Below are 15,683 nucleotides of genomic sequence, written 5' to 3'. Positions count from 1 at the left end.
CAATATCCAAAGCCATGACCCTGTTCATGGGAGTATAATCAATCACATTACAAGTTATTTCAAAAGCTGAATCATAGTGTAACATGAAGAATAATGACTGACTACTGAAAGGTATTAACCACTATAGTCTGGTGGAGATATACACGTTTCACCATCTTCACCTTTTATATCCTTGTGTGCTACGCAGTATAAGGCACCGGTGTGTAAAGGTCAACCAGTTTAACAAAACGCCTTGGGCAACATGGACAATGAACACTGACAAGGATGAAAATTAACTAAGACTTTATTGCATGAAATCAAAAAGCTGTTGATCAGCCAGCAAATAGAGTTACAAATCAGAGTTAGAGATTATAACTTTATCTTGGCTGTATGGACAGGAGTTTCCTTTTGGCTCTCACACAATTGAGTGGGTTCAAGCTACACTGCTAATAAATCAGGAACGTCACATGCAGTTCTCTCTCAGCAGCAAGGCCCTATGGGAAGTGAGGTCTGTAGGTGTTGTCCATTTGGTAGTTTACTCTCAACACTCCCCTTTTAGAGGGAGGCAGGTAGCTGAAAGAAGTTCTCCTTAAGGTCACCTGTCTCTATGGGAACCATATACCAGACCTCCTGCTGGTTTAGCTGGAAAATGGAAGGCCATGGGGAGCAGCTACAGTAGCTTCCTGTTTTGCATGTAAGATTAGGTTTTACCAATAACAGGAAGGGACCCGAGGCACAAACATTCAGTTATACAAGGGTGAAGAACCCAACTAAATACTTTGATAAAAAGGGATCAGCTAGTGGCATACAAAACAACACAGAAGTAGAAACATTTAACTTCTTATCTTGGCTGCATGTGGCTATTAAAAAGGAAAAGTGGACTGAACCGCAATAGAGTAAACTGCCTGGGTTGTAATGATTAGGGCACACCATAAGATAAATGTTTCAAAACATGTTTCAACAGAAAACAAGTTAGTCTCTCCCTGTATCAGCAAGTTTTTTTTCCATTTGGTGCCTAATAAATACGACCCCCGACTCATTTTACAGGGCCACACTGTTCTCCACATTGTTGGGATTCAGGTAGGTATATGACAGGGGCAAAGAGACATTCCTGCCTTGGATTTCAAAGTTGTATTCCTTCAGCACATTTTTAAATTCGTGAATCAGTTTCAGAGGGGTCTTCTCACTGAAGTGATCCTGATAGCCATTTCCAAGAGCAACCTAAGGAGGCAAGAGAGTTGATGAAATTTGAAATTCATGAACCACTGATATTAATTATGACTACTGAGGAAATTATTTGAGATTGTCATGAAATGCTTTAATGTCATATATACATTTTTAAATACAGTTTCTCGTATACTCACAAAGTCAGTGGACTGCGAGCTCAGAAGGTACACCGCTGCCATGCCATGGACGGTGGTATTGATGTCAGGGAAGGTCTTCAGCATGGTGCTCTCAGTACACTGCCCCTTAGTGGTGGGAGGTGGCTGTTGCAGAGCGATGGCGAAGTTGGGCATCCAGCCGCCAAAATCAAACTGGAATGACAATGGCAAAATAGAACAAACCACTGCTTTTCCAATATAATTCAACAGAAACAAACTAAAATCACATTTTGAATAACAGCGGAGAATACAGCACACAGGTTTTTGATGTTTAAATGTTCAATACCTGTCCATTGTTGACTGCAGCATGTTTGACAGTCACTGTGAAGATCACCATGGTGAGAAACTTGACCAGCTCTGTCACCAAACTGAAAGACTGAGGGATTCCTGCACAGTGGAGACAGTATGCCACAATGATCAGACACCGAATTAACAAATGATCCAGAATATAGTTTGGGAATGAGAAGCATAAGGGAATGGACACGTTTATTATCAGAAATACTGGAAGTGTAGTCTGTCAAATTGCACCCTTTTCCCTATATAGTGCACTACTTTTGACATTTGTGACGCAGATTGTGTCTTTAAATGAGAAAAGTGTAACCTGTGCTGGTTTCTGCCAGGAACCCATGGAAGAAGATATCCTTGATCCAGTTCTGCAGTTCACAGTCCTTCTGGACGTCTGAGTCACAGGTGTAGTAGTGACCAATCATATCCTGAACAAACCTATACAAAATATCAGGCATTAGCCAAAACACAATGACAACATGGCAAAAGAGCACAGATGCATTTTAGAAAACCAGGTACTAAGAAGTGTTTTTCAGTTCTCTTTTGGTGAAGACATTCTTGAGTTTACTAGCAATTATAAATATTTGGGTCTTTTTATTGATGAACATATTACCTTTCTATACGGAACATCAGCCCTAGCCAACTCAGCAAGTAGAGCTCTTGGAGTTATAGGAACAACAAAAACTCAAAGATATTGGTTATGCTACGTATTCCAAACTGTATCAGATATGTGTGTGTCCTGTTCTGGACTATTCAGCAGGAGTGTGGGGTGCTAAGAGGTATTTTAAAAACAAACATGTCCATAACAGAGCAGTACGTTACTTTTTAGGTGTTCACAAGTTTGCACCTATACTTGCAATAACTGGGGACGTGGGCTGGAAACCCTGTGAGGTGAGATGGAAGGTGTGTATGGTGAGCTTTTGGAATAGACTGATGGATATGCCAACTGTCAGAATAGCTAGTAACGTTTTTCAATGGGCTCTATCCATAGGGGGAGCCTGGGCAACTGAAATGTCCAACCTTTTTCAAGAGTCTGACTGAACATCTATACGAAAACCAAATTAAGGGAGACATAGATTATTAAAAAACAACTGTTGATGCAATATGAAAATAAATGGGTGGAGAAGATTAATTATAAACCCAAATTGAGAACCTTGTTTGATTAAAGGTGAATTTGTTTGTGAGAGATATTATGTATAACCTACCTAAAAGCAAGAGATCGCTATGTGCACTGGTAAGATCAGGGATATTGCCTCTGCGTATTTAAACAAGTCGGTATTGTGGTGAAATGGAAGAGGAAAGACTATGTAACTATTGTGACCTCGAAGAAATAGAGAATAAAACTTATCTTATCCTCTATTACGCTTTCTACCATGATATACACTTGCTCTTATTCCAGAAAGCACACCAGATATACCCTGGTATTATGTGGCTGAGTGATGAGGAGAAATTGTCCATTGTGTATTTCCATTTGCGTAATATTTAAATAAAGCTTGGACTAGAAGAAAGGGCTACCTATAATTAAATTGTAAAAATATTTAGCTGCTATGTGGTTAATGGCGTGTGTATATAGATTGTGTATACTGTAGGCTTGTCTCCCATATGAATCTTCTTTGTGCCAGACTAGGTTCAAGTGACTTCAGTTTTTTTTTCCTGTATTTATTTATATGTATATGGTATGCATGTATATTATTTTACTGCTCTAGGGATGTAATTTACTATGTATTGATTTTTACCTTTTTTTCTTTATTTTATTTTTTACTCTTTATGCAATGAGCAATGCAGAGAACACCGGAAGAAGAATTATAATTTAATTACCATAGTGAATTATTGTAATGATTGTGTCAACTATGGATGGGTTGCCAATTGAGGATTGGGGGGTGGCAGATTACAGTTTGGTAAACTGACCAATTCAGTTGCATGAAATTTTTTGCACCATGAAAATCTATAGGCCTGTACAAACATTACCTGTGGACGATGTCCCACAGCCTGAGTCCATCTTCCCTGAAGAAGAAGTTGGGGATTGACTCCAGACCGCGTGCTGTGATGTCCTCCGGCATACAGAGGGAGCTGTAGGTCAATGAGGCCACCGCTTTCTTCAGGAACTCCATCATCCCTGGACCTCCTACACTGGCATTCTTCAAGATGGGTTAAAGGAGTAGTTAACCTTGTTTTGAAGGTCTAGTTTAGGGCAGACAGAGCAAAAACTCTAGTGTGCCTGGGGACTCGCGATGAGCATTTCTAAAATCGCAGATAAAGTAAACTCAGAGGCAAACATTACATCGCAGCCCACTTTCCTGGAATTTAGATTTTTACGGGCTCCCGAGCACTCTATAGCATCCCGGTAATTTTTTGACATGTTCGAAAAATTCAGCATTATCTACAGTGTGAGTAGTACTAATCTAGTGTCAGCCATTAAGATACTAATAATTACAGTAAAACTTCCATTTCACAAGTTTAAGGACCAGACATGAAAATGGGTTTAGAATATTTGAGGATTAGAAATTAATGAGGATTAAGGAGGGAAATGAGAATGGACCGGGGGAAGCTAAAGGCTGCAGATGAAGTACCCGGAGAGGTTGACTGTAGGTTTGGCTTGGAGTCTCAGGTAGACATCAGTCAGGCCATGGTAGATAGGAATTGACTTCACCACAGAAGCCTAATAAGAGAACTCCATGTGAGTCGGACCCTGGAGGGGAAGTGAGCTGTTCTGGACTGTAGGTGCTGCATGGTTGGCGATATAGCGGAGGTAGTACAAGATGCCCATGAGTGAGCCAACCGACCCAAGGAGCAACCGTGGTAATTCCCTTCAAGTAAGGAAACCATGAGGAACCAGGCACAGCTGGGGAGCCATTCCTCTTTTGGCTGGTTGGGTACGATATGGTGCGTGAGGTAGATGGTGTGCGTGAAATGAGGCATAGACTGGAGGACTGTGCCAGAGTTAATGCAGGTTCTGAGAGACGAGAATGTTGTGGGCTGTCCTGATGTTGATGTCAGAAGAGATGTAGGAATGATAGGCTTGAGAGGACCAGCGACCAAGGAGTTGTACGGTGTTGTCTTACAGTGAGGGGGGAAAAAAGTATTTGATCCCCTGCTGATTTTGTACGTTTGCCCACTGACAAAGAAATGATCAGTCTATAATTTTAATGGTAGGTTTATTTGAACAGTGAGAGACAGAATAACAAAAAAAATACAGAAAAGCACATGTCAGAAATGTTATAAATTGATTTGCATTTTAATGAGGGAAATAAGTATTTGATCCCCTCTCAATCAGAACGATTTCTGGCTCCCAGGTGTCTTTTATACAGGTAAGGAGCTGAGATTAGGAGCACACTGTTAAAGGGAGTGCTCCTAATCTCAGCTTGTTACCTGTATAAAAGACACCTGTCCACAGAATCAATCAATCAGATTCCAAACTCTCCACCATGGCCAAGACCAAAGAGCTCTCCAAGTATGTCAGGGACAAGATTGTAGACCTGCACAAGGCTGGAATGGGCTACAAGACCATCGCCAAGAAACTTGGTGAGAAGGTGACAACAGTTGGTGTGATTATTCGCAAATGGAAGAAACACAAAAGAACTGTCAATCTCCCTATGCCTGGGGCTCCATGCAAGATCTCTCCTCGTGGAGTTGCAATGATCATGAGAACAGTGAAGAATCAGCCCAGACCTACATGGGAGGATCTTGTCAATGATCTCAAGGCAGCTGGGACCATAGTCACCAAGAAAAGAATTGTTAACACACTACGCCGTGAAGGACTGAAATCCTGCAGCGCCCGCAAGGTCCCCCTGCTCAAGAAAGCACATATACATGCCCTTCTGAAGTTTGCCAATGAACATCTGAATGATTCAGAGGACAACTGGGTGAAAGTTTTGTGGTCAGATGAGACCAAAATGGAGCTCTTTGGCATCAACTCAACTCGCCGTGTTTGGAGGAAGAGGAATGCTGCCTATGACCAAGAACACCATCCCCACCGTCAAACATGGAGGTGGAAACATTATGCTTTGGGGGTGTTTTTCTGCTAAGGGGACAGGACAACTTCACCGCATCAATGGGACGATGGACCGGGCCATGTACTGTCAAATCTTGGGTGAGAACCTCCTTCCCTCAGCCAGGGCATTGAAAATGGGTCGTGGATGGGTATTCCAGCATGACAATGACCCAAAACACACGGCCAAGGCAACAAAGGAGTGGCTCAAGAAGAAGCACATTAAGGTCCTGGAGTGGCCTAGCCAGTCTCCAGACCTTAATCCCATAGAAAATCTGTGGAGGGAGCTGAACGTTCGAGTTGCCAAACGTCAGCCTCAAAACCTTAATGACTTGGAGAAGATCTGTAAAGAGAAGTGGGACAAAATCCCTCCTGAGATGTTTGCAAACCTGGTGGCCAACTACAAGAAATGTCTGACCTCTGATTGCCAACAAGGGTTTTACCACCAAGTACTAAGTCATGTTTTGCAGAGGGGTCAAATAGTTATTTCCCTCATTAAAATGCAAATCATTTTATAACATTTTTGACATGCGTTTTACTGGATTTTTTTGTTGTTATTCTGTCTCACTGTTCAAATAAACCTACCATTAAAATTATAGACTGATCATTTCTTTGTCAGTGGGCAAACGTACAAAATCAGCAGGGGATCAAATACTTTTTTCTCTCAATGTAGATGCCATGGAAAAGGCTCCAATGCGGAAGGATTGTCCGGAGAATGGGTCAGCAGGATAGCCGGACAGGTATAGTATTAGTCTCAGATGGGAATGGAACCAGAATCTATGATGAATAGTGGATCGGATGGAGAGGCATTTTGAGATTGAGCTGCAGGAAGCAGAAGGGTGGTTCGATGGTAGACGGCAGCCAGAACAGGTAGACTACTGTGGTTCTGCCAAACTGATCGGTTTTGCTGTGTTTGATGGTGAAGTCTTTGTTGAGGATAGTTACATCTGATGTCCAGATGGAGGCTGGTATGTCCAGATGGAGGCTCTCTGCATGGAGAGGGGTGACAAAGGCAGGTAATAGATGGTATGGAAACATCTCCAGGCTGTCCAGTAAGAGGACAGTGTCCTTGGTGCAACGGCAGATAGGATGGAGTGGCTGGGAGATTAGGAGAAGGTTCACGGAAAAGTCGTCATGGTTTAAGGAGGGATTAGGGTTGGTAGGGGTTCTCCATACGGGGCCAAGCACCTGCATCTCTGAAATTGGAGACGGGACAGAGAATCAGCGAAGGAGTTACATTGACCGGGTACATGTGCAGCTCTGAGAAGGAACTAATGGGTGACGGATGGCCAGGTTAGACGTCTTAAGAAACTCATGATAGGGAGGTAGTCAGAACGGCCCTTGTTAATGAACCATGGAAGATTGTCAGAATGGATGAGTATGGCCCTTCGACCATTCGTTCCTCCAGAGAGAAGCAGCTACGACAATTAGGTACAACTCGAGAGGGGCAGAGGGGGCTGCAGGAAAGGAAGCAAGTTTGGCAGGCCATGCTGCAGCAAACCAACAACCACTGCAGAAATCCCCGTAAGGGACAGCATCGGAAAGATCGATGATACGCTTCTTGCCTGAATAGTTTTGGGTGGCAATTCCGAGGGGACTGATGCGGTAGGTGGAGAATAGCGGGAAGGAAAAGGGGCCAATCATAAACCCCTGCTTCACCTCCGTGACCAAGAGGGAGGAGACTGGCTCGTCAAGAGCAGAACAGAGGTTGGAGCAGAAGTGAGGAGACCAGAAAAATATTTCAGGCCATCAAGCAAATAAATATTGGACAAAGGATGGGTCAGGGTGAAAGTCCAAGTCCCCAGCCATGGCGGTGAAGTTGATGGAGCTGGTGAGGTTGGCTAACAGTCATTTATCAGTAGAAGGAGTGGGATTAAGGGCAGGATTTTAGAGTCCCACTACAGAATGTGTACGAGCTTGCATGACGATGTGCTGCAACCGTAGTTATTGAAATTTTGGCAGATTATGCGACCGGAGAAGAGCACAGGATGACCACAGTGGTCCTTCCTCCCACAGGACACGGCAAACGCATAATATCGTCTAGCAGGAGGAAGAGGGTATGGCGGAACAGCGAGCAGAGGCAGGGCATTTAACACTTCAGGGGCCGCTGAGCAGAAAGAGAGCATGGTGCCAGGGTGGGATGGGCAACCACAGAGGTGGTAGGCGAAGGATACTTTGCCAGCAAATATGCAACAGTAGAGCGCCACGTCAAGGGCGCCCCAGTATGTCATGATGTTCCACTGAAGGAGCCTGGAAGCAACGGCTTCCGAGAACCGGCAATGGAAGTCGTAAAAGGTTGCACCACCGAAATGGACAGCCAGATTTGTGATGATTGATGGGTAGTCATCCAACTCTAGGCGGTGAGAAGGATGGGCTGAGCAGATGACGTCTCTGTAATGGGATAAAGCCAATCAAAACTCTGGGACAGAGATCCTGGAGTGGTGAGGGTCAGTGGAGCGCAGGGGCACTTGGAAGAGGTCACGGTTGATAATGCTGGGTATGGCCTGTGCGGGAGAAGAAGTGAGGAGAGAGGCACGATTAATACCTACACCTTGTAGTATCTTCTGGCAGAGAGGGGAAGAGACTGCAGGTTGATTGAAGATCAAGGCGTTGGGTGGAGAATGAGCCGGGGTGGCCATAGAGAGAAACTGGTTGGCCAGAGCACACACAGAGAGAGATGGAAGGCGGGGGGGATGTTGAACTCCAGCGTGCAGGGCGGTGGGGAGAATGGCCTAGAGGCCAGCCATGGCATTGCAGTTATTTTTAAGGCCTGAAACAGTGATAGGACACTGAAACAATGGACGGCAGCCATCTGGTTAAAGATGGTGTGTCCTTGATAATGGAGAGTCTAGAAATTGGTCTGAAAACACATCGGAATCCGAGGCAGTGAGCTCAAACTCCATAGTAAACAAAGTAAGGACGCTAACTTAATTAATTAGAACTACGATAAAACGAGGCTTATCACATTCAGTGTCTTGCATGTGACGCAAAACAGAGAGGATGAATGACTGTTAGGTCAGATTTAAGTAAGGTGGTAGTGGTGATTAAGGAGAGTGAGAACAGGTGTTGAGGCTGAATAGCAGTTAGTAGCAGCTGGAGCTTGTTTGAGGAGTTACGTTCAAGGCAGCTAGTGTAGCCAACATTAGTTGAGGCTGATTGGCAATGGTTAGCTGCTGGTGCTTGTTGAATTGGTAGGGAGCTGCATTCAAGGCAGCTAGTTAAGTGTTACGTTCAAGTCTGGTCCTTTCTCACAAATTTTTGTTAATCATTAGCACCACTCTCTTATAAACGGCCGGGCATCATTTCATATTTTAACAAATAACACACAAGTGTAATTAGGCTTTGCATGACATATTTTGGCGGTCTGCTCCGGTGGAATCTAACAGCATTTTTATCTCATGCTGAATGATTGATTCCTGCCAAGCCAAAACGCAACTTTGTCTATAGCTAGGTTTCCATCCACTTGTCGAAAGATTTTCAAGCGAATGTTCAAATATTCACCTACAAAATAAGTGCATTTTAACTAATAGGAGTGTTTCTATCAAACTGGCTTGATTTCCATCGAAACTGGGATTGATGACCTAGTGCACATAAAATAAATTGTTTTCATGTACTGAGTAAAAAACAGAAGTTCAATGTGTTTCCATCACATTTTCAACTCTATGGTTTTGCCACCAAAACTGTTGAGATAAATAGCAAACCTCGTCTTGGCGCATGCTCTCTAGTCTAGATAACAGTTTGCTGATAAAGTGGGGAGGGTAGGATACATGATGAGATATGGATAAAAGCAAGATCATTTTTACTTGAAAATAAGTATTGGCAGCCGTGCACTGATCATCATGTCATCAGCATACACATAATACCCAAATAATACCCTTAAATTCGCATCTAACTCATCACCGTGCACTTAACCAAAATGCGTAATTCATCATAATTTATTTAATCTGTTGTCTAATAAACTCTTCATGCTTTTCCACGCTGTGGTGGGAGGACAACAAAACATATCATTGCATGTTTACTTCACCATGATAGTTATTATATCAATATTTGAGCATAAAAGCCTTTCCACAGCAATTGTGGCATAATCTATTTCACCGACAAAATTATCCACCCTTGTCTAGCATATTTTGTTTTGTCAATATTAGGATGCTTTCCTGAACATTTTGCTATTTCCTTTAGGCCTGTCAGGATTTTTTTATGCGTCAGCCAATTCAGTGTTTTCTAACGGTGATCAGTGTTTTAAAAACATCAAACGGGGTTATCGATTACAGAACATGTGAATGACCGATTCCAGGGCTGCTCCGTGGTTGAAGCAAAAACATTACAGGCTATTAATTGCATGTTTATGGCTGAGAGGTTCACATAAATGTGTCAAAACAATGCAAACCTGAAAGAGTTCAGCCCGATGATAGAATCACTCTACTGAGGTATGTGTTGCTAGGTGTACATCTCATAACGATAACCAGCTCATTACGATTTGGCTTGACTGATTCGTCAAATGTGAGATGTACCCCAATATTGAGATCGTATAATCGTATAGTCTTCAGAAGGCCTTATTTTAGATTTACCTAGTGTTGTTTCATCCTAACAGTTTTTAAACCTCTACAGGCTCGGTGTCCCCACCGCGGGACGGTTGAGCTGCCGTTCTGTACCTTGTCAGACCACCCTGGATTACTGACCTCTGCCTGCCATTGACCTGTCGTTTTGCCTGCCCCTGTTCTAGTAATAAACTTTTGTTACTTCGACACTGTCTGCATCTGGGTCTTCCCTAAAACATTATAAGCACTTGATGGTTTTTGACTGGTACTGTATATTTTCAGAGCTTTCTTAAATATCCTAGATATAGGACAGACAGTTAAAAATCGTATTCATTATGATTTATCAGCGTTTCTATGGGCAACAGTAAAGGCCAAATTCAATATTTTATGAAATAATTTGTACATATTTTGTGGGATAGCTAAAGTGGTCCTATAATTCTACCAGGTAAGCCTACTTTGCATGTAACATTTAATTAAGAAGGTTTATGGGAAAGTATTTCTGTCAACCCACAATACGGTTATCACAACTGGCTATACACGGACACAGTGATAGACAAACGCACGCGTCACACAAACAGACGGGAGCAATATTGCTGGAAATTAATTGGCAGATATTGTTTTAGGTTTCGCCTTTTAAGCCAATGGTGGCGAACCAGGGGTGAGATAATGTTGCATTGATTAGATGGTGTCTAATACTTGTGAGATTTTTTAATTAATTGTTTGGCGAGCTACTCATGTGGTCTGCGAGCTACTGGTATCTTGCGATCGACCTGTAGGAGACCCCTGTGCTAACTGATACAATCAGTTTCCACTAGCATTCAGACATTCCATAAGTATTAGCGTATTATAGAACATAACACTATAAGAATGGAAAAGGCAGTACCTCTGTGATCACCCCATTCTCTGATATGAGGGCCTGTCTAGCCAGAGTGTTGATCTGCAGAGTGTAGCGGAAGTGAGAGATCAGGAGCTATGGAGAAAGATGGAACGATCGTACATGAAATTCACACCTAAAGAAGCTATGTACTGTAGTGTACTAAAACCTACTGCAACTTTCAATTATAAAAAAATACATGCATTTTCTATAGAATTTTTTCAAATTCTTCAAGTTTCTCTTGAATTATCATGTTAAACATATTCAGTTGATTGGAAAATAACTCACACAGATATTGTTTAATAACAGTTGAAAACATGCACAGCAGTAGGTATGTACCTTGTAGACGGGATGCACCATTGGTAGATTGCGCAGTGTCGACACGGCAAACACCTCAGCCAGCAAGTGAGTCCTCAGCAGGTGAAAGTTCAGCTCGTGTTCAGCGAAGTCAGCACTCCTCACAAAGATCTTGGCCAGGAGCCAGTCATACTCAGAGTCAGTAGGAAGGAAGATGGGGTTGTCTTCTCCAGGCTCCTGCTTCAGCTGTGAAAGGAAACACAAAACACAATCATAGCTTGTTTCATTAATTGAGAATGTGTATATTATTACTATAATTAATTTAAAGACAGTACCAGTCAAACGTTTGGACACACCTACTCATTCAAGGGTTTTTCTTTATTTTACTATTTTCTACATTGTAGAATAGTAGTGAAGACATCGAAACTATAAAATAACACATATGGAATTATGTTATAAAGGGAATTGTAATTTTTGTGCTTTTCTTATAACTAATTTCTGTGTTCTATTCATGTGCTATTCTATAAACCAATTTCTGTGTTCATGCAATTAGCTGACTGTACAAATCCTCTCAGCAGCTGCAATTTGCCCAGACAGTGTTTTGAGAACAAACAAAAGATATCTGTTTCAGCTTAGAGAGAAAGAAGCCTCATGAGGTATTGGTCCGTCACATGTTATGAACCAGTATTGGTCTGTCACATGAATTAAACAAAATGGTCATGATGAATTAATTATGCTAAATCATGCAAATATAACTTGTCTGTGTATTGCCGTATATACGTAAGACAACTTCTGGGTCTGCACAGGCAGAGCTCCTGGTTGACATGTGTTCTATGGTGCATTGAGTTGGTTGGAACCTCTCCAGCGCGCTGACAAACAATGATTCATTTAATATTAATTTTGAGTGTCCCTGTGAAAGAATTTCCACAACAATGTAGTAACCAAAAAAGTGTTAAACAAATCAAAATATATTTCAGATTCTTTAAAGTAGCCATTGTCTCCTCAGACAAAGGAAATCTGTCCTTTGTCTGAAGAGTACATTTTTGATTTTTGGTTCCAACCGCCGTGTCTTTGTGAGACGCAGAGTAGATGAACGAATGTTCTGTGGGCTATTTGATCAAGAAGGAGAGTGATGGAGTGCTGCATCAGATGACCTGGCCTCCACAATCACCCAACCTCAACCAATTGAGATGGTTTGGGATGAGTTGGCCCTTTGAGTGAAGGGAAAGCAGCAAACAAGCGCTCAGCATATGTGGGAACTCCTTCAAGACGGTTGGAAAAGCATTCCTCATGAAGCTGGTTGAGAGGTTGCCAAGAGTGTGCAAAGCTGTCATCAGGGTGGCTACTTTGAAGAATCTAAAATATATAGTATTTTGATTTGTTGAACACTTTTTTGGTTACTACATGATTCCATATGTGTAATTTCATAGTTTTGATGTCTTCGCTATCATTCTACAATATAGAAAATAGTACAACTATAGAAAATACCCTTGAATGAGTAGGTGTCCAAACCTTTGACAGGTACTGGACATAAGTTTAACTGTTTACTGAAAACTTTGTTTTGAGTGTTGTCTGTATGGTACATAAGGTCATATCATATAACATTAATCAAATTCTTAACTCTTTAGTTTTAGGCTAACAGTATATGCTGTTATGTAATTTCTGGGTAATATTTCTGTCCATTTAGGGGACCCCTTTTGGTTCAAGAGCATCCCCAGTGGAAAATGTTCTGTTAAGCTTCTTCAATGTAGAGTTCGGAACTCTAAATTTGCTTCATGTGAGATGTACCTGGATTGCGATGGGCATGAGCTTATCTTCTGGAGTCATGTAGAGCAAGCAGAGAGGAGCAGCCAAGAAGTGCTGTTTCCCATTGATCACATTTGCAGTCACTCCATGCAGGTGCTTGTAGTCAACCAGGAAGATGTTGCGATTCGACATATTCTAATGGATAACAAAATAATCAAATAATGAGATGCTAATGGTTCCAGTAAACCATTTGAATCCATGACTTATTCAAGACAGACACTACTGACCAGACCTTACCATAAACATCAGTCTTGTGGCTATTGAAGACGTGACTGAGTTCATCTAGGCTCTTCCATTGCTCCTTGTTGGTGGACAGTCCTGCTAGATTCAACTCCACCAATCTGCCGGGACAGAGAAGGAAATTAACTTCAACAGGCAAAAGATTTTGTCGGATGGTGCAGTTGGTTAGAGAATGGTTTTAACAACACCAGAGTGTCCCCCAGGTGTCTGTGTTGGTTCCCTTACTCTTCATCCTCCCCCTTGGGTGGTTGATTCATGCACGGGCCACATATATTGAATATGTGTCAATCACGATTTGATGAAAATGTCTGCTCTTTGGGTTAAATGTGTTCCTATAGTCCTGTGTGGCCAGTTGGTAGACCATGGCTACAATGATAGTGGGTTTGATTACTGCTGGGGCCACAAATATGAAAAATGTATGCACACACTTTAAGTTGCTTTGGCTAACGTGTCTGCTATATGGCATATATTAATGTATTATATTTATATAAGAAATAAACATACCATATACATATCAAATCAAACTTTGTTTGTCACATGCGCCGAATACAACAAGTGTAGACCTTACCGTGAAACCCTTAACAAACAGTGCAGTTCAAGAAGAGTTAAGTAAATATTTACCAAATAAACTAAAGTAACACAATAACATAACAATAACGATGCTATATACAGGGGTTACCGGTGCCGAGTCAGTGTGCGGGGGTACAGGTTAGTTAAGGCAATTTGTATATGTAGGTAGGGGTGAAGTGACTATGCATAGATAATAAACAGTGAGTAGCAACAGTGTACAAAACAAAATGGGGAGGGGGGGGGGGGGGGGTCAATGTAAATTGTCCAGTGGCCATTTGATTAATTGTTCAGCAGTCTTATGGCTTGGGGTAGAAGCTGTTAAGGAGCCTTTTGGTCCTAGACTTGGCGCTCTGGTACCGCTTGCCGTGCGTTAGCAGAGAAAACAGTCTATGACTTGGGTGACTGGAGTTTGTGCCAATTTTATGGGCTTTCCTCTGACATCGCCTATTATATAGGTCTTGGATGGCAGGAAGCTTGGCCGCAGTGATGTACTGGGAGGTACGCACTACCCTCTGTAGCGCTTTACGGTCAGAGGCCGAACAGTTAACATACCAGGTGGTGATGCAACCGGTCAGGATGCTCTCGATTGTGCAGCTGTAGAACCTTTTGAGGATCTGGGGACTCATGCCAAATCTTTTCAGTCTCCTGAGGGGAAAAGGGTTTTGTCGTGATATCTTCACAACTGTCTTGGTGTGTTTGGACCATGATAGTTTGTTGGTGATGTGGACACCAAGGAACTTGAAACTCTCGACCCGCTCCACTACAGCCCAGTTGATGTTAATGGGGGCCTGTTCGGCTCGCCTTTTCCTGTAGTCCACGATCAGCTCCTTTGTCTTGCTCACATTGAGGGAGAGGTTGTTGTCCTGGCACCACACTGCCAGTTCTCTGACCTCCACCCTATAGGCTGTCTCATCATTGTCGGTGATCAGGCCTACCTCTGTTGTGTCGTCAGCAATCTTAATGATGGTGTTGGAGTCGTGTTTGGCCACGCAGTTACGGGTGAACAGGGAGTACAGGAGGGGACTAAGTACACACCCCTGAGGGGCCCTAGTGTCGAGGATCAGCGTGGCAGACGTGTTGTTACCTACCCTTACCACCTGGAGGCGGCCCGTCAGGAAGTCCAGGATCCAGTTGCAGAGGGAGGTGTTTAGTCCCAGAGTCCTTAGCTTAGTGATGAGCTTCGTAGGCACTATGGTGTTGAACGCTGAGCTGTAGTCAATGAACAGCATTCTCACATAGGTGTTCCTTTTGTCCAGGTGGGAAAGGGCAATGTGGATTGAGATTGCGTCATCTGTGGATCTTTTGGGGCGGTATGCGAATTGGAGTGGGTCTAGGGTATCCGGGAGGATGCTGTTGATGTGAGCCATGACCAGCCATTCAAAGCACTTCATGGCTACCGACGTGCTACGGGGCGGTAATCATTTAGGCAGGTTACCTTCGCTTCCTTGTTCACAGGGACTATGGTGGTCTGCATGAAACATGTAGGTATTACAGACTCAGTCAGGGAGTCTGTAATAACATACACTGAACAAAAATATAAATGCTACATGTAACAATTTCAAAGATTTTACTGAGTGACAGTACACATACGGAAATCAGTCAACTGAAATACTTAAATTAGGCCCTAATCAATGGATTTTACATGACTGGGAATACAGATATGCATCTGTTGGTCACAGATACCTTACAAAAAAGGTAGGGGCATGTATCAGAAAACCAGTCAG

General features: G+C 42.6%; 1 protein-coding gene across 1 annotated transcript in view; it reads right to left on the bottom strand.

Annotated features, from left to right (window-relative positions):
- Positions 1 to 265: 265 nt before the first annotated feature.
- The window catches only part of LOC106610332 (polyunsaturated fatty acid lipoxygenase ALOX15B), a 57,127-nt gene continuing 41,709 nt past the window's right edge, over positions 266 to 15,683 (bottom strand). The window contains exons 8-16 of the mRNA XM_014209628.3: positions 13,382 to 13,490; positions 13,132 to 13,284; positions 11,386 to 11,589; positions 11,056 to 11,142; positions 3,615 to 3,784; positions 1,963 to 2,084; positions 1,648 to 1,748; positions 1,344 to 1,514; positions 266 to 1,200 (exon numbers count right to left, since the gene is read on the bottom strand). Coding sequence (XP_014065103.2) covers positions 1,021 to 1,200; positions 1,344 to 1,514; positions 1,648 to 1,748; positions 1,963 to 2,084; positions 3,615 to 3,784; positions 11,056 to 11,142; positions 11,386 to 11,589; positions 13,132 to 13,284; positions 13,382 to 13,490 — 1,297 coding nt within the window. The 3' untranslated portion in view covers positions 266 to 1,020. The remainder of the gene's footprint in view (positions 1,201 to 1,343; positions 1,515 to 1,647; positions 1,749 to 1,962; positions 2,085 to 3,614; positions 3,785 to 11,055; positions 11,143 to 11,385; positions 11,590 to 13,131; positions 13,285 to 13,381; positions 13,491 to 15,683) is intronic.

Source organism: Salmo salar, chromosome 08, assembly GCF_965601325.2.
Source record: "Salmo salar chromosome 08, fSalSal1, whole genome shotgun sequence".
NCBI classification, from domain to species: Eukaryota; Metazoa; Chordata; class Actinopteri; order Salmoniformes; family Salmonidae; genus Salmo; species Salmo salar.
This window is presented reverse-complemented; position numbering and strand designations above follow the sequence as displayed.